Source organism: Onychomys torridus, chromosome 10, assembly GCF_903995425.1.
Source record: "Onychomys torridus chromosome 10, mOncTor1.1, whole genome shotgun sequence".
Lineage (NCBI taxonomy): Eukaryota > Metazoa > Chordata > Mammalia > Rodentia > Cricetidae > Onychomys > Onychomys torridus.
This window is the reverse complement of record NC_050452.1, coordinates 74,259,086-74,285,539: the sequence shown is the minus strand read 5'-3', so window position 1 is coordinate 74,285,539 and position 26,454 is coordinate 74,259,086. Positions and strand designations below refer to the sequence as shown.

The window sequence follows — 26,454 nt, the reverse complement described above, 5'->3', positions numbered from 1 at the left end:
CTTGCATGCATTCATCCTCTCTGTGCTCTTGACTGGGTGTAACCAGCTGCACCAGCTTCCTGCCTGGACTACCCTGCAATGGTTGACTCTACTTTTAAATTTTATGCTGAAATAAACCTTTCACCCCTTGTTTACTTTTTCAAGATCATTTTATCTTTGTAACTGGATGGAAACCTAGGATAGCCTTTTGTCCCTGCTACCTCCTTTCCTATCTTCTGTCAATATTTGTTCCCAGCTCCTGTGTTAGTTTTCAATGATAGAAACTTGAGCAAGAGCAACAGAGTGGACCTGGTGACTCCTATGAGGATTTGTGTAGGATCAGGAGGGTAATAGATAAGTGGTGAACTTCACAGCTAACTATGTCTCCTCTAACTAGTTTCTTAGTAACATGTTTTAAAGGACTTCATTCCTGAATACTTCATTATTCTTAATCTTTAACAATTCCATTCTTAACTATCAAAATGAATAAAGTCTTTATATCCTTAGCCTATCAGGTCTATAACCATTTGCCATCCCCAAATATTTATGATTACATTGTTTACAGAACTTGATCAGCATTTAATTTATTACATTCCTAATGTTTTTCAACATCGGGGTTGTTTCTATCTTCTTGTGTCTTCCAATCCATCCTGTCAATCACAGTGACATCAACTCATTGAGAAGATTATACATAGATGTCTGCTGAGCAGACATTTGGTGGTATGGATGGAAATGAGCTCCCCAGAATACAATTCTCATGGATTAACTCCTATGGAGGCTTCTCCTTAGAGGAAGTGAGGAAGAGGAAGGTACTGGCTCTTGATTCCCTCAATACTTCTCCACAGTCGTTTATGAGATGTTCATCTCATTGGAAAGATTAATAGAAAAGCTCACATTTACCATGTTTCTTTTTTCCTGAGTGATGGAATTTTGTTTCCTTTGGCTATGTTTATTTACATAGTTTTATGTCTACAATAAAGTTCTATCCCTAGTTCTGTTTTCAAAAATAATTAGTCATTGCCCTAAGTTGTTTTTTTAGTGGCAACATATGAAGGTATTTATTAACTTCTTGAAGTTATGAAATATAATATACTGCAAGAATTTCACTATACTTTTTATGATTGCTTTTAAAAAGGTATATGTGTGTATGCATGCATTCATGTGTGCATGAATGTGTGTTTGTATGTGTGTGAGCGCATGTGTGTGGCCACATGAATGCTATAGCACATACATGAAGTCATCATATATCTTTGTCAGGGGTCCATTCTCTCTTCTTTCCTTGTTTATAAGGCAGGGTCTGTCTCATTCTGCTGATGGCCTTCACACTTGCCCAATGCTCCTGATCCACCTCCAATCTCACTGTAATTACATCTTGATGGAATTATGGATGCATTCCACTGCATATAGCTTTATATGTGAGTTCCAAGGATTGAACCCAGGGTTCAGGCTTATGTGGCTTTGCCCCTGCCTAGACTTCTCTTCAGACTTTCGTAAGATTTTTATTTAAGAAATGTAGAGGCAATATGTGGTTTCTGTAAAAGTTTGACTGTTGTATAGCCAGCACAATAGTACACTGCTAATACCAGCTCCTGGGTGCATGAGTGTTTACAACAGCATACTCACTAAAGCTGTTTCTCACTGCAGCATTTTAAAAGAACATTAGGGAGTATCTTCCTCCTGAGTACTTAATTACTTTTCATCTATAAAAATAAGGACATCTGCTTACCTATAAACTCTATTCTTAACTATCAAAATGATAGTGTATGCGTATACACTTGTGTGTTCAACATGCCTGTGTGTGTTGTGTAGAGTACCTTACTTGTGTGTGTCCTGTGTGTATTAGGAAGGTGTTAAATTACTACTAAATTACTAGAGATAATCCATTTTTTTTTCTATCCTGTCTTCCTCGTTCCTTCAACAGAGATCTCCCTGTGCCAGTCTTGGCGTGTGATAACTCATTATCTTAGAACATGTGACTTGATAAAGAACAAACAGTAACTGTCATTATCATGGGCTTCATGTCAAGTCTGACCTGAGCTTCTTTCTACTCACTTGGTAAAAGAGAAAAGTCCTTCTTCTCCCAGGGGTCCATATTTTTTGCTCCTTAGGATAAAGACATGACAAAACCTTTTATTGCTAGAACAGTGTAGTTCACCAAATGACAATGACTGTGCATGTTCTTGTTGATAATGATGGTCATTGGTGCTTTAGCCTAGATCTAAGGAGCTCAGGAAAAGGACCAGTATAGCAATGGAGGTGATCACCGAGCATCCCATTCTGTTCTTGGATGATCCCACCACTGGCTTAGACTTGATCACTATGACTGATATCATCTCGGTCCTGAGAAGGTAAGTGCTGAAGGAATATTAAGTTTTATTTCCTTAATACCTGGTCACTTGTGTATATTTTTGGTGCAGGAGATTCAGAAGTAAGCATCAGAATTTCTTCCTTGTTTATTAGAGGGAAACTTCCATTAACAAGGAACATACATCAAGAACAATGAGATAAGAGCATAGGGAAAGATGGTGGTGGTGAAGGTGGAGCACTGCTTTAAATAAATGTTCTCATAACCTGCAAGCATGTGACAAGTGAGCTGGATGTGAATGGGTGAGATCTGAACAGAGTGCTATGTGTAGGAAAAATGCATTTGTTCTGAAGCAAAGCATGTTTGATGTGTCTGGAACATTAAATAGACCTAGTTGACAAGAACTCAGTGGCCTGAAGGGATGGAAGGTTGCTAGTGCACTGCTAAAGACAGACTTGGTGATTTGACAGCAGTTTTATTTCTTACAGTTCTCGATCCTGGAAGCCAGATATTAATGTATCCGCAGGCTGTGTCTCCTGAGGCCTCGGTCACTGAATTGAGGATGGTGTCTCCTTCCTCTTCATGTGTCTATTCCCTTATCCCTTAAATGGACACCAGTTACATTAGAACATACTAGCAATTTCATTTAAACTTAATCACCTTTTAAAAGACTCTGTCTCCAATTATAACCACACTGTCAGTTCTTAGATGTGAAGTCTTCCACAAATGAGTCTTTAGAAGGACATAATTCAGCTCTTCACATTCACAGTTGAGGTAAGGCAGGTTGGTTGGATTGACTGTAGATTGCCTGGACCACCTGAGCCACTGTAAGGACTAAGGTTTCAATGGCAGGGCATGTGGGAAGGCTTCTGACTTTAGAGCAGAACATGCACCATAGAGAAGGCTGTGCAGTTGCATCATGGGGATGTAAAGATGTCAGCAGGGGGCTGAGATGTGGGGGTTTCTTAGCTAGAAAATGGTTGGTTCTGAGGTGATTTGAAGTTGGAATAAATAGCATTATCTCTGAGATTAGGCCTGGATGTGATGGCTGAGGGAATGATTCTTAAGGTCTGTGTCTTGAACCTGGAGAAGAGTGAAATAAAAGAAATGGCATTTCTTCTCTCAAGAAAGAAGTCTGTGGTTGAAATGTGCTGTGGGATGTTCTGTATGCTGTGAATATGTTGCTTTGATTGGTCGATAAATAAAATGCTTATTGGCCAGTAGACAGGTAGGAAGTATGGGCAGGACAAGCAGAGTGGAGAATTTGGGGAAGTGGAAATCTGAGTCAGGAGACGCTGCCAGACGTTGCCATGAGAAGTAAGATGTAAAGTACCAGTGAGCCACAAGCCACATGGCAACTTATAGATTAAGAGAAATGGGTTGATTTAAGATATAAGAACTAGACAGCAAGAAGCCTGCTATGGCCATACAGTTTATAAGTAATATAAGTGTCTGTGTGTTTATTTGGGTCTGTGTGGCTGTGGGCATGGGCAGAACTGGAGTTAACTTCAGCTAGAGAAACATAGAAAAAAGAGTAAGGGTTAAATTTTTACATTTTAAAAATTAGTAAGAGTTTCACATTGACTGAATAACCCCAAGAACCATAGAAGGACTGTCCCATTCCCATGACCTGGGCTCCTGGCTGTTGAACTTTACTGCACTCTCTGTCTGTCCTTCCTTCCCCTTGTTCTTTGTTTTGTTCTGACATCACAGTCCATCACCCTAAACTCTCCTGCCTGTCCCTCCAAGAACCAACATCATCCACCATTGCATCTTCCCAGAGAGGAAGTCAACACCTGGGGCCTTGTCACCTTCTAGTCTATAGACTCCCCAGGTGTCACCACCTTCCTTGTCTGTCCCCTCTCCTGTGTGCTTCAGGATACTCTAAGATTAAGTTCTTGCTCATTTTCCACTGTGGAACGCTTCTCTCCGTCCCTGTGTCTCACTTCATTGCTAGTCTTAGTGCATTGCATGGGGTCATCCTGAGTGTGGTTTCTCCAGGGTTCTGGAGCAGACTCAGGTCCTGATCTGCTGTGTTCCCCTTGTTCTCCAACACCCCTGGACGTGCCTCCTAGGGGTAGAATAAGTTTTTAACATTTTTAAATTGAGTCTGGGGTGTGTGTGTGTGTGTGTGTGTGTGTGTGTGTGTGCATGTGTGTGCATGTGTGTACATGTGTAACATACCTGTAGTGGTTAGAGGACAACTCAAGGAGATGACTTTCTCCTTCCACCAGCAGGGTTCTGGGAACTGAACTTAGTCTTTGGATTTGGCATCAAGTGTCTCTACCCAATGATCCATCACTTCCCTGGCTTGAATCTTGATCATCTAATCATGCTGGCAGTGCTGGGTTATGACACATGAAATTACTATTTTTCCTTTTGTGATTCATTAACATTCTGACAGGGAAAACAATCAGCTGTTATGCCATTATTCTGCTCCTTATCTTGTCGCTACCAACACTTGTCCTGCTGGAATTCAAGGTGCATACTACCATGCCTAATTCCCTCTCTCTCTCTCTCTCTCTCTCTCTCTCTCTCTCTCTCTCTCTCTCTCTCATTTCTTCCTTCCCTCTCTCCCTCCTTCCTTCCTTCCCTCCTTCTCTCCCTTCCTCCCTCTCTCCTCTTCTTTCTGGTTGTCTTAATGAAACAGAGTCTCATGTAACCTAGGTGGGTGTGGAACCTCTGATCCTCCCTAGTGCTGAGATATTACAGATATGCCACCATACTCAGCTTTAAAAATAAACATAATTCTTTATTGATTCTTTGGGAATTTCATATCATGCACCTCAATCCCACCCAACTCCAGTCTGTTCCCCCATATCCACACTTCACCCTCATAGCACCCACCAAAAGAAAGTTTAAAAGAAACAAAACTAAAGAAGTAAAAATATTAATTAAAAATTAAACAAACAATACAATACAAAAGCAAGACAGCAACAATAAAAACAATAGAATACAAGAAACAGAAACAAACACTTCACGTCTCTGTCTCCCCCCTACCTCGTCCTTGCCCTACTCCCCCCCCCAATCCCCATCACCTCTTCATTTGTATTAGTGGCATTGGATGCTTCAGCTCATCATGGAGTAGACCCTTCTGACCAAACAGCTTTACTTCCAAATGATCATTGTATAATGAATTGTTGGTGAGGTTCAAGGACTCTGGCTTCTGGCACACCATCATGCAGGACCCTCACTGAAACTCCTCTGGGATGTGCTGCTGCTACCCTGAGTCATGAAGATCCTGTAGCTATGGTTCTGCAGGATCAGTAGTCCCTACATGTGCTAGAGCAGGTCACAGATGGGGTAGATGATGGGTTGGGCAAACTCAAGTCCTGGGTGGTAGTCCAGGACACATATGTAACCATACCCAGCTTTTATAAATGTGTTTTCAAAGAGTTTGAAACAGTGTATTGGGTTATTGGTAGTTCAGCTTATTTTTTCCTATCTTGGAATTAAACCAATGATCAAATCCCAGCTTTGCAACTCCGTAACTGACTCCTTGGCTGGTTGCTGGAACTTTTAAGCCTTATCAACAGGACGGGGGAAATGATATTAGACATGCCTTTTGCCGATATTGTGAAAATTGAGAAGAGGTTCTTACTGAAGGGTTTATCGGGGAGAACAAGTGGTTAGTAATGTGGATCACATTATCAGAACAGTGAAAACCAATTCCTGAAGAGGCAGAAAGTGAAAGTGATTGAGGGAAATTGTGCATACAATCATAGTTGTAATCTTTGCTCTGTCAGGGGTTCTCAGGCTTGAGTGAACCTGCCCATCACCCTAGTTGCCTGTTCATGATATGGACTCCTTGCACTGACTCCCAGATATTTTGATTCAGTGTCTGAGAAGACTGTTCATGGATCTCCATAATAACACTCTAGTGGTTCCTGGACTACCAATATCCCACACTTTTGAAGTCCTAGTCCTTTAGATAAAGACCTGGAGCTTTGTTTCTCTATCTGTGGTGATATTTTATTTGTGCTGAAATGTGATATTTTATTTGTATGTTAATAAAGTTTGCCTGGAGATCAGAGGTCATGTGGTGGTAGCACATGCCCTTAATTCGATCAAGTGGTAGACAGAGTCTTTGTGTGGTCAAGGACACAGCCAAGACTGGTGACATGCACCTTTAATCCCAGCACCAACCATAGAGTTCTGTATAGACAGGCAGTGATGTGGCTGGGCTTAGAGCCAATGAGAAGGCAGAACAGGAAGGCAATAAAAGCACAGATAAGGCAGGAAGAAGCTCTCTCTCTTTGGAAGCTACTGCTGGTGGTAAGTTAAGGCTAGTCATGGCTATTTGCTCTGATCTCTTTGGCTATTAACTGTATTTGGCTCTGTGTTTCTTATTTAATAAGACTGTTTAGAAATTCATCTACATCTATCAGGTGCATAATACAAGTGAGAGGAAGTGTTTTTAAGGAAAATTCAAGCTGAAATGGGAACAAAGAGTCTAACTTCAGGAATAAAATATTTTGTTGAGAATTTCAAGTTTTTAATGTTCCAGTGACTTATGATTTTTCCATCTTTAAACTTAGGATGTCTATGAGGGGACGGACAATCATCTTCTCCATTAATCAGGCTCAATATTCCATCTTCAGATTTTTTGATAGCCTCACCTTAGTGGCCTCAGGAAAAGTTATGTATCATGGCCCTGCACGAGAGGCGTTGGAATACTTCACATCCGCAGGTATGGCTGGCTTTTGCTGTGAGAGCTCCTTCATTCATGGAATCCGGGGAGAGAACAGGGGTTCTCAGGAGTACTGCTTGACCTTCCTGCAGACTTACTGTGAATGGGTTTCTCCATTTTAAATACCTTAGGATAAATTGGTGACAGGACTCTGTTAGTGGTGCAGCACAGGCTTGTTGTCAGGTCTCTTTTCTTTCTGCTGTCCTGTGTCATGCCTGTGTTACAGTAATTTTTCCTGAGCTTTTTGTTCTGCTTTCCAGTTGTGGTGACTCTTCATTAACATGCTGTCCTCAAGTCCAGTTATCTGTCACTGGAATAGCTTTGGAAAACCCAGCATCTTTGTGTTCTTGCTCACTTAATACATGGTGGTTTTCAGTTTTCTCCTAGTGTGATGTGACTCTGAGGAGCTGTGGAGATGTTACTTAAGTTAGTAGTATCTTTGCATTTCAGGTTTAGGCAATGCTTGGGGGATAGACTGGCTTAAGTCTGGCTTCTGTGGACTCATGTTTTTGGTCTGCTTGGGTTTTTTTTCATAGTCGTATTAGATGATGGAATGTTTTTTAATGATTCATGACGTCAGTTTCATTTTAGTGAAATATGAATATAGTTGTGGATGATTATATCTCCTATAGGTTTAAATATTTACTTTCCATCGCTCTCTAGCAGCCTGAGAAACCAGCTCCCTGAACTACATCCAGGGTTGCGAAAAGAATGCTTTCAGAGTAACAGGACTTAGGGATAACTCTTATTTATCTGAGGGAATCAGACTCACACACGTACTGAGGAATATTTTTTATTTTTCTCAAGCTTCTCCCTCATTCTTGGTTCTGTCTCCCCTTATATCCATCCCATGGAAAGTAAAGAAAGTTACATCTGAGGGCATGAGTAACCATGGCAATGCCCAGATTCAAGGTTCAGGCTGTGACCTGAGGCCGGGGGCATAGTGCACAGTGAAACAAGCTGCTGAGGAATTTTTTAGGGAGTAAGTCTTTATCAGCCAGACTTAGCAAGTAGGGAACTGGCACCAAAGTTACTTTATTCCTGGCCTTGGTTCTACAATAGACACCTGAGAATATTTCCTTGTGTATTTTCACTAGAGGTTAATCTTAGGAGGCATTCAGTCTAGTTTGAATTTGCTCTGAGGGTCAAAATCAGCCATTTGTATGTAGCATCTCTTAGAACTGAGAAGAAATTGCTGTTTTCTTTATGGAAGTCTATGCTAGTGATAAATACAGGACCTAAGTGCCTTACAGTCGTCATGGAATAATAGATCCAACTTTGAAGCATATCCTACTACATTTTCTACATATCAAAATGATACAGCTTAATGGTGTACATTATTATATGAGATTACATATTACCGTGTAGGGATTTGGGAGATACCACAGCTTTTTTTGTACATGTGAAATTACATACAGAAGCAGCAGTGTCCACAGGCACTGGAGAGAACACCCATAGCTGTTTTTAGGGAAGAAACTTAGTGGCACATGAGAAAAATTACAGACAGATGCACCTGGCTTTCAGAGTTTGTGGGCCCATAAGCCATGTTTAGTAAGATTCCTTCATCAAAGAGTTATTCATCTGGTGGGTTGACACCTGAATTATTAATTGCCATCTGCTTTATATTCTTGTGGCCTCTGTAAAATCCATTGTACCAGCAGCTCTCTCTTTGTTTTTGATTAATCTTTATCATTTAAAAGTGTAAACATTTGTGAGTATTTGGATTCCAATAAAAATTTAGGCCAAACTCAAATGATTGTTTCATAGTAAGAGTTCACATATATATGTAGAACATACACATCAACATACATGTATATTCATAAATGTGCATATACATATATGTTCATATTATACTGGGAAGCAGATATTTTTGAAATATTATGAGTGTATATACAAGAGGAAAGGATAAGTTAGTGAGGAGGGGTAAGAAGAGTAAGAAGTTTTAGATTCTGTCTCCCCTCCCCAGCCCACTATCTGAAAGAGTGTCCTCAGGTTTGTGTTTATGGCCAACTTCTTTGTAGGTTATGAATATGATTCCCACAACAACCCTGCAGACTTCTTCCTGGACATCATTAATGGAGGTTTCTCTGCTATATTAGACACAGAAGAAGAAGGCCATGATGGTATGTGAATCTTCTAGCATCAGATTTTTTGCCTAACTGATTTCATTATCACACAGTAGTGTGGTTCTTTAGATAGTAGCTTTATATGTTAATTCAGTGTCCTAAAATTAGCTAATAGAGTTTTCTGTCTGTTGTGTTTTGTGTTTTATATTTAAATTATAATAGACCATTTATATGATACTGTCACTTGTAAAGGAAATTTCTGTTAGAAAGTAAATGTACTTGTTGTTTGTCATATTATCCTTGTAATGTTTTAGATGTGGTTTGCTTATGTAGCCAGGCTGGCCCTAAATGTATGTGTTTTCCACCTCACCTCCCAAATATAGGTATTACAGGGTTATGTCACGATGCCTGACTTTGCTTATAACATTTTTGTACATGATACTTGGCAGTTTTCACATTTGCATATACATTCACATGTGGCAAAAAGCAGGCACCAGACTTTTATGTTACAAAGGGAAGGAAGACTTTGTTAAGACTTGGGGTCCAGATGGGAAGAGGTCATTCAGTTTGCTGTATCCATGGGATAATGGAAGTAGTCAGGTCAGTTAGGGACACTCTTCTAATCTGTTAAGGAATTACACAGGGGTAATTTTATTATGTTCGAAGATGTAAGTCAGCTTGTAGAGTCCTTGCCTTACATGCACCAAGCCTTGAGTTTGGTTCCCAGCACCACGTAACTGGGTATGAAGTGCATGCCTGTCATCTCAGTCCTTGAGACAGACACAGGAGGACCTGGAGCAGTTAAGGTCACCCTTGGCTTCTTAGCAAACTTTGAGGCCAGTCTAGGGTACATGAGACTGTCTCAAAGAAAAACTGGTACATAATTTATGTGTTATTCATGAAAATTTTCTTAGAAAAATCAGTTAAATTATTGTCTGCTTCTTGTCTTTATCCACTTTTATCCCTAAGCTGACAAGTACAAAGAGCTTGCTGAGAGACGGCACCAAGTCACAGACGAATTAGCCACCATGTATGCCCAGTCCTCCTTACACAGAGAAATCAGAGCTGAACTGGACCCGCTCTTGGGGGAACAGAGGGCAGAGAGGAGCTCGGTCTTGGAGGAGGTCACGTGTGCCACCCCTTTCTGCCATCAGCTCAAATGGAATATCTCTCATTTATTCAAAAATTACTGTGGTTTTCCAGTTGACACTATGCTTCAGGTAACCTGATGAATTTCTTTAATTGTATTGTGAAAAACTCAAGTGGGAACAATTTGTTTCTGAGTCGGTGTACTTCAGGGTCACATTTATCTTCTACTCCATTCCATGAATTTGTTATTCCCACTTGGCATATAGAAATAAAGTAAGTAGAATGTGATTAACTTTTTACTTACAGAAAACATTTTAGTGGTTGTTTTTTACTCAATGGAACTATAATGACTAATCCCAGTAGGAAACTTAATTCAGGGAAGTCAACAAGAAATTCAGCACACCTGGGAGTTCCTCTCACCTGTCTAAATCGAACAAGCTTAAGTCCAGGAATGAGTAAGGGAGTCAAAGGCTTCTGTCCTGATGTAACTTTTCATGTGGTGGATGGATGGTAACTGAATAAACAGATAAAATTGTAGCATGAAAACAGATGAAAGAATGGACTTTGGAGAAAGTCTAAGTAGAGAGGGTGGAGGTGACTGAGGAGGGAAAGGAGGGTGATCTGTAGTTGAAATCATGGGATGAGGAAACAGGGCCATTGATCCCCTCTGGGGAAGCCTGTGCATGCACTGCCTGAGAGATGAGCCCATTGCAGAGTGCTGTTCCCTTACTGCAGTCCAGCATGAAAGCAGAAGCCACTCCAAGAGTGCAGTTCACACACAGATAGTGACTGGGCTGAACAGTGCTCTTCCCTGTCAGCTGACTGGGAACTGGGGGGAAGTGAGGTTCCACTTTTCTTTAAACCGGCTCTGTAAGAAGGACCATCATGCCTTAAGATTTTCTGTATTTTAACATGAATGTCACACAGAAATGTGGTTCTTCCAGCTCACTGGGCCATCACTTATTCATTTACATTTATTTCATGATATTGAGGATTCTGCTGTGTTAGTGTTTGATCCTGGGGCCTCAGCCATGAGAGGACAATCACTCTACCACAGACCTATATTCCTGTCCCTGTCCAGTGAGAACTCACAGTCAGTTCTGCTGGCAGTGAGTTGTTATTGTCAGAATTTAGTTTCTGTTGAGCACGGGAAGGTCGTGTGTTGCTGGCTGTAATGACACAGCAGTTACTTCCTGACATGTGTGCTGCCCTTTTCGTGTTTCAATGCTGCTGCCTTCCCGGTGTGTGTGTGTGTGTGTGTGTGTGTGTGTGTGTGTGTGGACATTCCCACCCTTTGACTTGTACTGTCAGTTGCTCCAGACACTTTGGTCTTTTACTTGAATATTCATGTCATAAAAGAGGCATTTTTATATCCATTCTTTTTGGAAAAAAGATTTAATATGACTGGAAAAAAGTGAGTCATGTTCATCAAATTGTGTTACTCATTGTTCAACAGTGAGGCAATATCATCAGGTAAGAAGTGTGTGTGTGTGTGTGTGTGTGTGTGTGTGTGTGTGTGTGTGTGTGTGTGTGTGTCTGTGTGTGTTAGCAATGTTAGGTACTGAACTAAATCTCTAAATCATTTATTATTCATTCATTCATTCATTTATTTATTAATTATGTATGACTGTTTTGATTGCATCTATATTTGTGCATCATAGACATGCCCATGAAGGTCAGCAGAAGACATCAGATCCTCTGAAACTGGAGCTATGGAAGGTTGTAGGGGCCATTTGCATGCTGGGAACTGAATCTCAGGCCCTCTGCAAGAGCAGCTAATGATCTTAACTGCTGAGCCTTATCTCCAAGCCCTAGTGTTTTGAGTTCTAATTTGTCAAATTACATGGTAGAATGCATTCCCTTAGATCATAAAATTCTACTTTTAAAACATCATCAGAGGAATAACAGAATCTTTTAAACAAGTTACAGCATTATGTAGCCTTACTCCTCTGCTAAGTGAAGCACCTTCTAAAGTCATTTTGTCCCCAAACCAAAGCAGTGCAGGCTCCTGTGACTGTCTGCACAGACTGATTGGATGGAGGTAGATGAGGGTCTGGAGGAGTTTGCAGCTTAGATGAGACTTGAGCACAGGCCACTCTGGCTGAGGTTGATGGAGCACAGTGACAGAGATGAGGGGCAATGGGGCACCAGGTGACCCAGGGGACTCTGTCTGAACACTAGTGACAGCAATAGTGATCGTTCCCACACAGGCACAGATGTCCCAGATGTGACTCGGGACGACCAGCTCCCCCTTCTTAGCACAAAGTCCCACGGCTAGGAACTGGGTTGTGAGTCGTCTTCAGTTTTGTCATTGGTTTGCAGTTGAGGGGATCAGGACTAGGTCTAGTGTGTGCTGTGCAGGGCTCTGCCATGAGCTGTCCCCTAGCCTGGGTGAACTTGTCTCTAACTAAAGAGAAAAGAGAGCCAGAGTTCTTTAAACCACTTGAGGTAGAAACTGCACATGTTTGCTGCACCAGTGTTGAGATCTCAGTTTAGGTGAACACTGTCTCTTACTTTGGTTTGTCCCCGACCTCCCCAGGCGCCTGCATTCTCTCCCGCTGTGTCATCCATGTTTCAGAACCTGAACTGAGCTTTTCCAGGGTCTGTTCTGTCAGAGCCTCAGATTGCAGAGACCTTAATCTTCAGTTTAACATATGTGTTTCATATTCTTTGGAGAGATCTGATTAGGAAACCATATATCTTATCTCTAAACTTCCTTCCTAATGGAAAGTTTTTCTTTTCCCCATTATCTTTTTGAAAGGTATTAATCACAATCATTCTGGCCATGTTGGTGGGTATCGCTTTCCGTTTCCTACGAAATGATTGTACTGAAGTCCAGACCAGGTATGCAAACTTGGATCCTGATTTTCAGAAAATGCTATCACGCTTATGTAAATCTATTAAGAACTGGAACTCATGGCAAGAACAGAGTAATCATTTTATGATGTGATAGAGTGTGTTGGTACATTGAAGCCTGAGTGGACAAACTAAGTTTTTTACATGTTTGTGTGTAGATAATATGAAACTATACACAGCACACATTCACATTTTAACAGTTTCACTCTATGGAGTAGCTTCATGTTATGTGAGCATCACCACACTCTAAATGCAGACATTTCTCATCTTCCCAAATGGAATCCAATAGCTCTGAAAGAAGACTCCCTATACCACCCACTCCCGATTCCTGGTGTCTACCATTCTACTTTTTGTCATTGAATATGACTAATGTGGGAACCCTAAATTGGAGTCTCACAAGTATCTGTGTTTTGTTGTTATTTGTCTTTGTTTTTGTTCGTTTTGGCTGGCTTGTTTCCATTGGTGTGATGTCCTCAGGTTCATCAAAGTGTGGCATGTGTGTGGATTTCTTGGGCTCTGTAAGGCAGAATAATCGTCCATGGTGTGTATGCTGTGTTGCTTCCCATTCATCTGTGACTGGAAATGTGGTTTGCTCTCACATTTGGCTGCTATGAACCATGCTGTTGAGTGTGCAAGTACATCTGTTTGAGCTCTGGACTTTGGTTCTTTAAGGTAGAAAGCTTGAGTTGCCAATTCATAGGCCATTGGGTTAATTGTTTTAGGAACTGCTATCCTATCTCCAACTTCACTGTACTATTATATATCCTCACCAGCAGAACCCAAGGGCTCCAACTGTCTACATCCTCACCTAAACTTATGTTCTTTCTTGTTTTGAATAAGATATTTAATAAAAAATGATACTGCATTGGATGTTTTATAAAGTGACTGCAAATATCCCATTTTAAATACAATAGTTTTTTTCATTACAGAAATATGTATTTCTTTAGTGTGTGTATATGTGTGGGCATATGTGCCCTACAGCATACAGGAGGAGGTCAGAGGACAGTTTGCAGGAGCAAGCCCTCTACCACATGGGTTTCAGGATTGTACTCAAGGTCATCAAGAATGGCGGCGTCATCTTACCTGCTGAACCATCTCATTAGCCCTTAACTTTTCCTTGCTATTGAGTTACAGTGATTTCTGTTTCTGAGATGAGAATCCCAAACCAGATACATGATACATAGACACTTCTTCTCTTCTGTGTATTGCCTTTTTATTCTGTTGATAATGCCCTTGGCACATAAATGTTTTAATTTGACTATTTATTCTGCTTTTGTTTCTTTGGTGCCAATTTTCTTTTTTCTTTTTTTTTTTTTTTTATTTTGAACTGAGGACTGAACCCAGGGCCTTGCGCTTGCTAGGCAAGCACTCTACCACTGAGCTAAATCCCCAACTTGCCAATTTTCTTGAACATATTTGCTATGTTTGAATGTGACTGTAGGGTAATAGGATGGGACTCAGTTTTTCCTGACTTGTCTTATAGATGTCACCTTTGTTGTGATCCTTGTCTAAGTTGAGCTATAATGTGGCTTTTAAGATATCCTTTCATGTTAAACTTTTTAAAATGACTGTAGCATGTCCCAAACATGGTATCTCATCAGAATCACAATTTTCAGAACTTTCACTGTAATTTATGTATGGCATAAAATTGTTTCCTCAACTGGGTCTCCTGCTTGACACCCACAGCCTCAGGGTATCTCCCAACAGCCAGAGAGGCTTGACAATTAAGGAAAGATGATTAAGAACTTCAGGAAGCCTCTCTCGAGACAGACAGACACACAGAGAGAAACAGAGACAGAGATATAGAGAGACAGAAAGACAGAGAGATGAAAGAGATAAAGAGACATAGACAGACAGAGAGAGAGAGACACACACAGAGGTGTTATATGTGCAGGTTTGTGAGGACTGCACTCGTGTGTATGTGAGTGTGTGCTTATGTGCATGTTGATGAGCACACATCAATCTGCATATGGAGGTCAGAGGTTGATTCCAGGTTTCCCTTGATGACCCTCCACTTTCTTTTTCCAGGCAGGCCCCTCACTGGATCTAGAGATCATTGACTTGGCTAGACTGACAGGCTGATGAGCTCCAAGACTCCACCTCTGTACCCTTCATCACTGGAGTTACAGATGAGAAGCACTGTGCCTGGGTACTTTTACATGTGTTCTAGGCATTTGACCTCAGGTCCTCATGGCTGCATGGCAGACCTGTTGCTGAATGGGCCATTTCCACAGCTCCACAAATATGTTTTGATGTGTGGAAAACACTGATTAATTTTGAAGATAAGAACAAACATAAAAACCAGTTCTTCTATGAATTACCTTATGTGTGGATCAGGAGTTAGTTTGCAGTGAGATGTCTGCCACATCTATTTCTATCTGTCTTCTTTTCACCTTCCTGAAGGCCAATATCTGAATGCTTTTCAAATCTGCTAGTACTTGCTTTATGCCCTGTGTAGACGGCATATCTTAACCCAAGATGGTGTAGACACTGTCACAGGAAGCTTTCAGACACAAACTCCAAAAAACCTGATGTGGAAATTGTTGTGCCCGTGTCGTGAGACCCCCAAGCAAGACCACCACAGAACCAATATCCAATGCAAGTTAAAAGGGACTTATTAATAACAAGCAAGCCCAGGCTGGGCTCTCATCCAACACATTGGCTAGCCAAGTGAAGGAGGATGGCCCTGAACTCTCAGAGTGAAGGGTTTTGAAAGGGAAAAGCTGCAAGCTAGGAGGTACAAACCTTTGTGTTTCAGGGTCATACTTTAGTCAACTGGAACATCTCGCCAAGAGAAAACTACAGAAGACAAAATATATTTGGAGTCTCTCCCAGCACTATTGGAGACTTTGATGGATGAAGCTTTTGTTTTAGCTTCATAACTATTTCTTGGCCAGCAGCCTACCCACCCTGGGGTGGCGGTCCACTTGACCAGAGTCTTAACTGTGTGTTTATATCTCTGGAACTTGGTTCAGTTTTTATCTTAGTATTGCAAGAAATGAAGTTTTCTTTAAAATGGAGTTTGTCTTACGCTCTCAGAAATGATCTTGGAAAATGCAGACATAAAGAAGAGCTTTATTAGATGTTTCTTCATATTCTTTTTAGAAATTGTGAAATGCTCTTAATTTGTATTTTTCACTTCCTCTGCTACCAGTATTGTATAAGAAGTTGTATTGTGTAACAATGGCCTTTGTGTATCGTTTATTTCAGTCATCCTGATTAGTGGTTGATTCTTTTGGTTAGTGTGCTGGTTAGTTTTTTGTCAACTTGGCAACAGCCAGAGTCATGTGGGAAGAAGGAACCTTGATTAAGAAAACACATCTATCAGGCTGGCTTGTAGGCAAGTCTGTGGGACATTTTCTTGATTAATGATGGATGCGGGAGGGGCCAGCCCAAATGAGAACAGTGCTACCTCTGGACAGATGGTTCTGAGTTGTATAAGGAAGCAGGTTGGCAAGTCATGAGGCGCAAGCCAATAAGGAATACCTCTCTGTGGCCTCACCTTCCATCCCTGTCTCCAGATCCTGCCTTGAATTCCTGTCTGACTTTCCTTGGGGATGAACTGTGACCTGAGATATGTAAGCCAGATAAATTCTATTCTCCACAAGTTGCTTTTGGTCATGGTGTTCATAGTAGCAGCAGAAACCTATGTAGGACAGTTCAAAACACTTCCTCATTATCATCTATGAAATACAGCTATTAAAATTTTCGGGGTATCAATATTTACTTTATCAATAATGTTCAGGAGGTCAGAGATGCTTCTCATGTTTGGATCCAGCAAAGCCTTTGTACTTTGTCTAACTGTACAACTAGGAGCTGGGTTTGAATTTTGTGGCATGTGAGCTCCTTTGGCTCAATAGCATTATAGGGTTGAGGTGGCAGCCAAACATTAAGGAGAAAGCAATTATTGAAAGAAATATCTGGAAACAGACATTTATCCTGTGCATACTTACATGTCTATTTAAAATCATTTACCCAAAATGCACGTGAAATCTGATGTTCATTTGAGTACTATGCACAGTAACCAAGTTAAGGAATTTAACTGTCTGCCAACACATAGATGATGAAGAAAACGTTACTCAAATGCTGCTTATTTTTAAAACGGGAATTTATAACAATATGGATAGAATTGAAGATTTGAGGAATATCATGCCAAATAAGTAATGCAAACCCAGAAAGACAAACATGTTTCACTTACATGTGGATTATAAAGCAGTTGACCTCCAGGAAGCATAGTGTACACTTTGCCAGGGAAGTGGGGAGTGAGGAGACACACATGGGCTAAGAGTACAAAATCAGTTAAATAGAAGAAATAAGATGTTTCCCTTTTGAGACAGATTGTACAGCAATTCCATCCAGCAAATATTAATACACATTTCAAAGTTCTTGAGACTACATTTCTAATGCATTACCTTTAAAATGATGTTTATTTGTAGTGATGGATATTACCTAATTTAATTTGATATAATTAATTTACAGAATTGTTCGTGAATTATATTAGTTTTATACCTTAAATATGTAGCTATAGGTTGTCAAGCTACAATGATAGTACCTAAAAACTCAGATCAGAAAGTAGATGTAGTATATATGGTTAAGTATACCCAGGCCCATAAGGTCCCCTTTCTAAGTTCTTGGATTTGTTGATAAAACATATGAAAGTAAACACAGATAGAACTTGAGGGCAATTTATTGGAAACAGAGAGAGGGGAGATGCCCTGAGCACCAGGGAATGGGTGTGTGAGGGAATGGAAGAGGGAGGGTTGTGCGTTCAGTAGAGTTAAGCCTTGAAAGCAAGACTGACTCATTAGGAGAGGAGGAGAACACAGCGAAATGTTTGGTCATGAAGTGCTCAGGTCTCATGCTCTATGGCTATTTATGGGGTGCTCAGGTCAGGTGCTCTGCTCTTGTTTTTTCCTTTGAGGCAGGGCCACATTTGTGACCTGACAGGCCCAGAACTTGTCATGTAGCCCAGGCTGGCCTCAGTCAGCAGTCCTCATGCCTCTGACTCCCAAGCCCAAGAGTTTGGAGGTCTTGCTTCCTGCTCTTCTCAAAGTCTTATACATTTTTAGGTTGTCTTTTTCTTTTCCTTTCTTCTTCTTTAATCTGGCCTTTCGTAGATTATAAAATGGAATTTTACTTTAATTTAGGCGGAACTAGTCTCCAACAAGGTCCCCTTCCTCTGATCTGGATATCCAACCATCACTGTGTACCTAGAGAGTCACTGACTTCTGACTGTCAGTTGAGAAGGTGTTATGTAGTAGGCTGTTAGCACCCAATCATGCATCTGTCTAGAGGAACGTGACATGTGTGTCCTTGAAACAGATAACTGCAGAGAGTCTTTTGTTCCCCTCCTCCTGCTTACCATCCCCTATCACAGGAACACAAATTACACTGTATAAATAAGCATGACTGAATTCATTTTATGAGCTCTTTGGAAACCATGCCGGAAGTTGTTGACCCATTTTATGGATAACCATCAAGGCTTTAAAGATGTTTCTACAGTCCATGTCTGTAGTAAACTGTTGAGTAGAGATTCCCTCCACTGTTTCACGTTTTCATTCTTACTCTTCTGAAATCAACACAGCCAACTGAACATGAAAACTCCTTGGAGTTTTATTAATCTTTATGTTTCTCTCTTTATACATTAGGAAAGATGATTATCTGTTTTGTTAGTTAAATTGAAGTAGTGGGTTGGGCTGCCATGACTAAATACCACAGACTCAGTGGATTTAAAAGCAAATGTGTCTCCACACTGCAGTGGGAGAATCTGAGGTGAGGATTCTCTCCTAGGCTCTTCCTGTCTGGCCACCTTATCTCAGCCCTCTGGAGGCAGACACTGCATTGCTGTTTCTTCCCATGATGAGGACAAAGATGACATTATGAGGCTCCACTCTCATGATTTCATCTACAACCAATTAACTTCTAAATTACATACTCTAGAATCATTATATTAAAGGTCATTATTCAAGTGTTGGATTTCAGAGAACACACTTCAATTAATAGATACCGCTGTGGAGACAGAGAGGAAAATAACTAATGAGACGCATACTTCCTGACCTTTTTAACCAGAACAGTTCTAAATTTTCCATCTTTGGGTTGGGGATTTAGCTCAGTTGTAGAGTGCTCGCCTAGCAAGCACAAGGCCCTGGGTTCGATCCCCAGCTCAAAAATTTTTTTTCCATCTTCCTCTTTTAAAAAATACTTATTTTATTTTCATGTGTATGAGTGTTTGCCTACATGTATGTCTCTGTACCATGTGTTTTCCCTGAGACCTCTGACTATCACAAAGAGGCATTGTTTCCTGTCTTAGTTTGGGTTACTATTGCTCTGATTAAGCACATGATCATAGGTCAAGTTGGGGAGGAAAGGGTTTATTCAGCTTACATTTCCACATTGTATTCCATTACTGAAGAGAAGTCAGGACTGGAACTCAAACCAGGTAGGAATGCGCAGATGCCATGGGTGGGTGCTGCTTACAGGCTTGCTCCCCATCGCTTGCTTAGCCTCTTTTCTTAGAGAACTCAAGACCACCAGCTCAGAGTTGCAGCACCCACAATGGGCTAAGCCCTTCCCCATCCACCAGTAATTAAGAAAATGCCTTACAACTGGATCTTATGTAGGTTATTTTCTCAACTGAGGTTCTTCTATTCAGATAACCTTAGCTTGTGTTAAGTTGACATAAAGTAGGTAGCATGGGCTCTCTTTGAACTCCAATGACAGATGGTTGTGATCCACCATGTGGGTGCTACCAACCAAACCTGGTTCCTTTGCATGAGCAACAAGCAATCTTTACTGCTGAGCCAAATATCCAATACTGCTTTTTAAAAAAAAAAAATAAAAATTTGTGTAATATTATTTAATCTACAGAAGAAGGTGTATTGGAAAGACGCCATCCTAATGTTGACTTTACTATTGCTTTTGCCTCCATTCTGTCCTTGCAGAGCTGTCCTGCTCTTTGTTGTCACCATCTTCCAGACCATCACAAGTGTGTCTGCTGGGGAGCTCTTTGTGATTGACGAGGATCGCTTTTTGTGAGTAACCCCTGCTCCAGAAGCAGGTACCAGGGGCAGGTGATCAATTAATTACATTCATCGTTGGGTAGGCCTAGAATGTTACTTCATGAATTACCAGCAATTCCCCCTTTTTCTTACTTATTTAGTTGACAATAAACAAATAATGAAATTTTGTGTCTATCATTTGGTTTCATGATTTTTGAAGTATGTAAAGAGATTATTAATATTAACTGAAAAGTGGATGGGAAATCAAGAGCACAGGTGTCTGTTGCTCAGAGAAAGTTTCAAAATTTGGGTGAGACCACTAGATCTCAGTGCTGCAGACAAAATCACAGGAAATTCATGACCCCCCCAAAGAAGGATGTCAGGGTTTCACAGAGCTTAAGTGTGCTGGTTCAGCTGCACATTGGAGTTGGAGAGGTACAGCTGCACAAGAATGAGCGTCTCCTTTTGATGGAGGCTGGAAAGAGCCAGACAGCAGCTGAATATTAAAGGGCTGTTTATCTCCTGTGTTTTTCAAACACGGAAGAACATTTCTCTGGTGGCCTATGCTTAGGATTCACTGCTCCCAATGATGGGCAACATTTGCCTCCAAGTACATGCCAGGGAGAGGAGTCCTCAGAGAGGAGCTCAGTAGTTAGAGTGCTTGCATTGTGTTAGATTCAGTGTCACAAAATCCTGAGCATGGCTGTATTTCTGAAATCCCAGCACTTGGTGTCAAGGTAGAGGCAGGAGGATGATCATACTTGGCTACATAAGAAATTTAAGTCCAGCCTGCATTGGTGACATTATGTCCAAAAAAAAAAAAAAAAAGTCAGAGATACAATGAAGACACTGGAGGGGAAGAACTTGGGATTTGAAAAGGCCAGGAAAGAAAAGGACCAGGTTTGGTATCTGGTAAAGATTCACAGTTGTACAGAGAGATTACTGAAGGAGTACATCTGTCCTAAAGAGAGAACAGAAGGATGTAGTGTCCTGAGGCTGCACGGTGACCTCAGAGTGACAGTGTCACCTTATTCATGAGACTTGGAAGGAGAGAAGTCTCCATGACCGCTGTCTGAGGTGAGGTAGGAATGAGTTGCTCCTCAGGGAGCCAGCTTCAGAGTGCAGAGACTCTGAGGAGAGAGGGCACATTAGGCTGTTTCCCTGGAGGGACTGTTGTGTGGCCAGAGTGGACAAAACAAAGTAGAGTTTTCTGATGGGGAGAATCCTAGTGAGAATGCCATCAGGATGCTGGCCTAGGGATGCTGGTCCCTAAGATGGGGACAAGCATGGGAGTCAGCCTGAAGCATAGGGGACACTGTCCTGTTAGGCCCCCTGTGGCGGCAGAAGTCAGCTTAGCCAGCATCTCACCTGTGCCTTGTGGACTAATCTAAGGATGTATAATGTGATCTTTGTCTCTAGACATGAGCATACCAGTGGATACTACAGAGTGTCACCATATTTCTTTGGGAAATTGCTGGCTGAGCTGGTACCCAGGAGGTTATTGCCAAGTACTATATTTACTGTTATAGTATTCATCATAGCAGGTAAGTGACAAAGCAAGAGAGTGTGTCTTTAGTCTTGGGGGAGCGTGTTTTGGTTTGTACAACTGTGGCAAGTCTAAAGTAGAAAAGCACATCTCCAGTGTGTAACATCTAAAACAGATGTTCCATGTGAGGAAAGTCTCCAAGACTTGTTCACAAAATACTACAAAAGCTTTTTATGAAACTGTACATTTACTAGAGATTCTGTGTATTATAATGCATGTAGTAATAATGTAACCACTTGACGCATTGCTAACAGAGCAAAATTAATTATTAGATATTTATCCATATTTGTTGTAAAAGATTTATTTTTACTTTGTGTGTGTGTGTGTGTGTGTGTGTGTGTGTGTGCACTAAATGCATGCAGTGCCTGGTGAGGTCAGAAGAGGACATCAGACCCCCTTGAACTGGAGTTACTGGATGTGAGCCACCATGTGGGTACTGGAATGGAATCCAGGGCTTCTGCAATAATAGCACATGATTTTAATCAGTGAGGCATCTCTCTAGCTCAGCTGTAGATTTTTCGCTGTTTCTGTGTTAGTATCTCTATATGTAAATAAAATATAGAAAAATGGATAATATCTCATAAATATGTGAGTATAAAAAAGAACTTAAATGTGTATAATGTCTTATGCTACCTAATCTTAAAAAAAGAGAAGATACTGAATTTGAGGTTTGTTGAAATTATATAATACAAATAGTTATTTGAAATATGTGTACAAATTCATTTGAACATTATGGTTAAGCTTCACTCTAGACTAATTGTTTAGAATTTCCATATTTTTCAAACACACACACACACACACAAGATAAGCACTGATGAAGCTGAGACTTTGTTTTAAAAGAGATTTCTCATTCAGAACCAGTCATTTAGGCCGGGGGATGGTTATGGGAAATGTGCTTGTCCTGCAAGCCTGACAACCTGAATTTGATCCTCAGAATCCACAGTGGAAGAGAGAATCACTCCAGAAAATTGTCCTTCAGCTGCACATACACACTAGGGCACATGTACACCATGATATGAGCACCCTTACATCCACACACGCATTATACATACCGGGATAATAATAATAATGATAAGTTTGAAAATGACTGGACATGAAACTCAGCTCCCCCAGGATATAAATTGTATCCTTGTGACTATTATAAAAACACAGGCCTTAGCATGACTCATAGCATTAGCTTCATAAAGATTACAAATCAGCTTGTGGAACCCATTGCCTCCCTCCATAGAGCTACCTGGTGATTTCCTAGGGACAACTAAAGTTGGAAGCACTTCCTGCCCTCTAGATAGTAAAACCACTGCAAGGGTATTTAATCCTTGCCTTAGCTAGGTTTCTAGCACTGTGATAAACACCATGACCAGAAAAATATTGAAGTGAAAAGGGTTTATTTCATCTTACAGTTCAATGTACTTCAAAGGGAAGATAATTCTGCCTGTGGTGCCAGCCCCTAGCAGCACAGGGCTCAAAGGGAATCCACAAAGTTGGCACATACTAGACTTTTTTATCTGAATATGTTATGGAAAAAGACACTCACAGACTCTTTGATGGTTTTCTTCAGGCCTCTTTATTTTCTATTCTTCAATTTCCTGGTGATTTCCTTCTCTCATTCTTGATGTTTTCCTTCTAACTCTATCTTTATTCTTGATATTTCCTTTCTAGTTCCTTGCAACTCTCTCATTCTTGACGTTTTCCTTCTAGTGATATAACTCTATATTTATTCTTCTTACACCTTATCTACCCCAGCAAAATCTTTCAGGCAATATAAAAATTACAATGTGGTTACACTCTGTTTTTCAAGTGAATGATTACAATGAATACAAAACAAACAAACAAAAAAACAAAACAAAAAAAACCACAACATGTTTTCCATATCCCTTACATGATTAAACATTTTACATATTACAGGTGAAAAACAAATTATCCCAGGAGCCCATGTCCATTCATATTCAAGTACCTGGTTATAGATTAGCCACATAGACAAGCAAGATATTCTTCTCAGTCAGGTCTTTTACTGGCAGGCTGAGCTTTGCAGTTACAAAGAAAGGGCCAGTTACTTTATTACTTACCTTAGAAGGTAATCTTATAAGGAATCTTAAAGGAATCACAAACCAGAACTTGTATATATGAAAAAGAATCAGTCAACTCTACTTTAAATCTTTGGGTTGCATTCCCACTCATCAATAGTTTCTTATATCAGGAAATTGAGGGCAAAAATTGGCACAAGGAATGACTCATCACCTTTGATCACCAACCAAACCTAGTTAAGAATGTATGTCAGCTAGCAACAATTGGGCTGTGTTGTATTCTTAACCCTAAGCCAATGAATCTATAACTCAGCTACGTGTCCGTGTAAACTTTAGATTGTTTTCTGGTGTTTTTCATCTCGAAGCTATAATCAAAACATCTGGATCTAACCTGAAGTTATTGTAAGGCTTTGTTTCACCTAATGACACATACTCAAAACCTGTGACTGCATCATTCAGCATTAAGAAAATTAGAAGCAGCCTGGCTCCTGAGGACTCCATTGTTTTCCTTAATCATCAGCCTGAGCTGCATTCTATGCAGCCCCTTAAATGAAACTCCTAGGCCCTAGCAGTGTGATTTTTTTGTATTTATTATTATTCATCAAATCCTGCATAAACTAACATTATTATTATCATTTAGAATGTACAGCATAGGGAGGAATCATCTTCATAATAATCCACAGGTAAAAATGGCAAGTAGAGGACAGGCGGTGGTGGTGCACACCTTTAATCCCAGCACTTGGGAGGCAGAGGCAGGCGGATCTCTGTGAGTTCAAGGCCAGCATAGTTAAAGAGTGAGATCCAAGAAAGCCACAAAGCTACATAGAGAAACCCTGTCTCAAAAAAAGAAAGAAAGAGAGAGAGAGAGAGGGAGGGAGAGAGAGAGAGAGAGAGAGAGAAAGAGAGAGAGAAAGAAAGAAAGAAAGAAAAAGAAAAAGAAAAAATTGCCAAGTAGACAAGATGTTTCCATGAGATAAGCACACTATATTACAGGCAGTGGGGTATCTCCCCTCACCATCCACAACATGCCAAATACTCTAGAAAGACTGCCGTAGCAATTATGTAAAAGCCCAGCAGAAGCAAAAGACATTCTGGGGTCTCTGGTCTCAGGGCCTTGCCTATCTGAGAGTCACCCATCAGAGAGTTGCGTCCTGGTAGGCTTAATTTCAGTTGCCACCTGCTGCTCCTCTGACATGGACTCCATCAAGAAGTCAGGGCAGGAACTCAGGGCAGGAATTTGGAGGCAGGAAGTAAAGCAGAGGCCAATGAGGGGAGCTGCTTACTAGCTTTCTCCTAATGGCGTCCTCAGCCTGCTTTCTTATAGAACCCAGGACCACCTACCTAAGGATGGTGTCATCCAGTTGTCTAAGACCTCCTACATAAATCATTTATCAAGAAAATGTCCCCACAGGCTTGCCTACAGTTCAAGCTAATGAACACATTTTCTAAGTTGAGATTACCTCTTTTCATATGACCTTAGCCTGTGTTAAATTCATAAAAACTAACCAGCACATCCTGATCCCAATTTCATTAATAATGCAATTATAATAAACACAGAGAAATTGTGAACATGAACGTGTTCTATTGCTGATTCTCCTGTGAGCATGCAGTAATTTTTCTCCATGTCAGTATCCTTTAAATTGCTAATAATTATGATTAGAGGAGAACAGGTATTATATGGAAAGGGATTTTTGTGGCAAGTATAAAAGTAAAGCCATGTGATGGGACTGGAGAGAGGCTCATTGGTTAAGAGCACTTGTTGCTCCTCCAAAGTCCCCAAATTTGGTTCCTAGCATCCAGAAGATTGGGTAGCAGTTGGAGACCAAGAGAAGTTGGGTGGCTATGAAGCTGTTAATAGTCATATTGATTATTAAAGTATTATTTAAAATATGTATAATTCTATTAAGTAGATGAACTGACACCACTTTTTTTCTTTCTAAGGAGTAAAAACAGATGTGAAGAGTTTCTTCACTATGTTTTTACCATCATGATGTTGGCTTATTCTGCCAGTTCCGTGGCACTGTTTATAGGGGCAGGGAGAAAACAGCAGCTATATCCACAGTACTTGTGGTCATCTACTTTATGCTCATGCTGGTGAGTGTGGATTGTGTTTTTCTAGTAGGAAAAATTTCCTTGTGTTCCTCTTGGCCATGTACATGCTTGACACATCAGTAGTTGGGACATGAGGTCTTACACTAAAGCTTATTATGGTCTGTAGGAGAAAAGGAGAAGGAGCCTGCTTTTCTCCCAGGCTTGTAGCTACTACTCTGATGTCAATACTATGATGTAATTAACATGCCCTTACTAGTGAGCTCTTAACAGACATTTATTGGGCCACATTATAAAACCATAATAATTGGAATTTCAAGAAAGTGGTATGATTGGCAGATTCCCCCACAGCAAGGCAGAGTGTAGCCTTTCTTTCATGCTGGTGTGAGACACTTGCCTGCTTTTGTAACCATGGCAGCGGTGATTTGGTTTATTCAGTAGTCTGAATGGAAAAGCAAAGGTCATGATCTGTAGTTGTTGTTTTTTTTTTTTTTTTTTTTTTTTTTTTTTTACTCTTTACTATTAGTTTTTTGGGGGGCCCACCACATAGCTCCTATATAAATCACACTGAACTTATTATTACTTATAAATGCCTAGCCTTAGCTTGGCTTCTCTCTAGCCAGCTTTTCTTAAGTTAAATGATCTCATCTACCTTTTGCCTCTGGGCTTTTTCCTTTTCTGTCTTCTGTGTATCTTACATTCACTCTTACTCTATGGCTGGCTGTTGGTTAGTTGGCTGGCCTCAAGCATCCTTCTCTTTTTTCTTGCTCTTCTAGCCTTTCAGATTTCTCTTCCCATTTATTCTGCCTGCCAGTCCAACCTCACCTTTTCCCTGATGTTTAGCTCTTAATT

At 40.6% G+C, this 26,454-nt stretch overlaps 1 protein-coding gene across 1 annotated transcript in view; it reads left to right on the top strand.

The window, feature by feature from the left end:
* Nucleotides 1-26,454, top strand: part of LOC118591913 (ATP-binding cassette sub-family G member 3-like) — a 145,538-nt gene that overhangs the window by 21,802 nt on the left and 97,282 nt on the right. Inside the window, exons 6-10 of the mRNA XM_036200353.1 lie at nt 2,191-2,327; nt 6,823-6,974; nt 8,996-9,097; nt 10,010-10,260; nt 12,891-12,973. Of these exons, the coding sequence (XP_036056246.1) occupies nt 2,191-2,327; nt 6,823-6,974; nt 8,996-9,097; nt 10,010-10,260; nt 12,891-12,973 (725 nt within the window). The remainder of the gene's footprint in view (nt 1-2,190; nt 2,328-6,822; nt 6,975-8,995; nt 9,098-10,009; nt 10,261-12,890; nt 12,974-26,454) is intronic.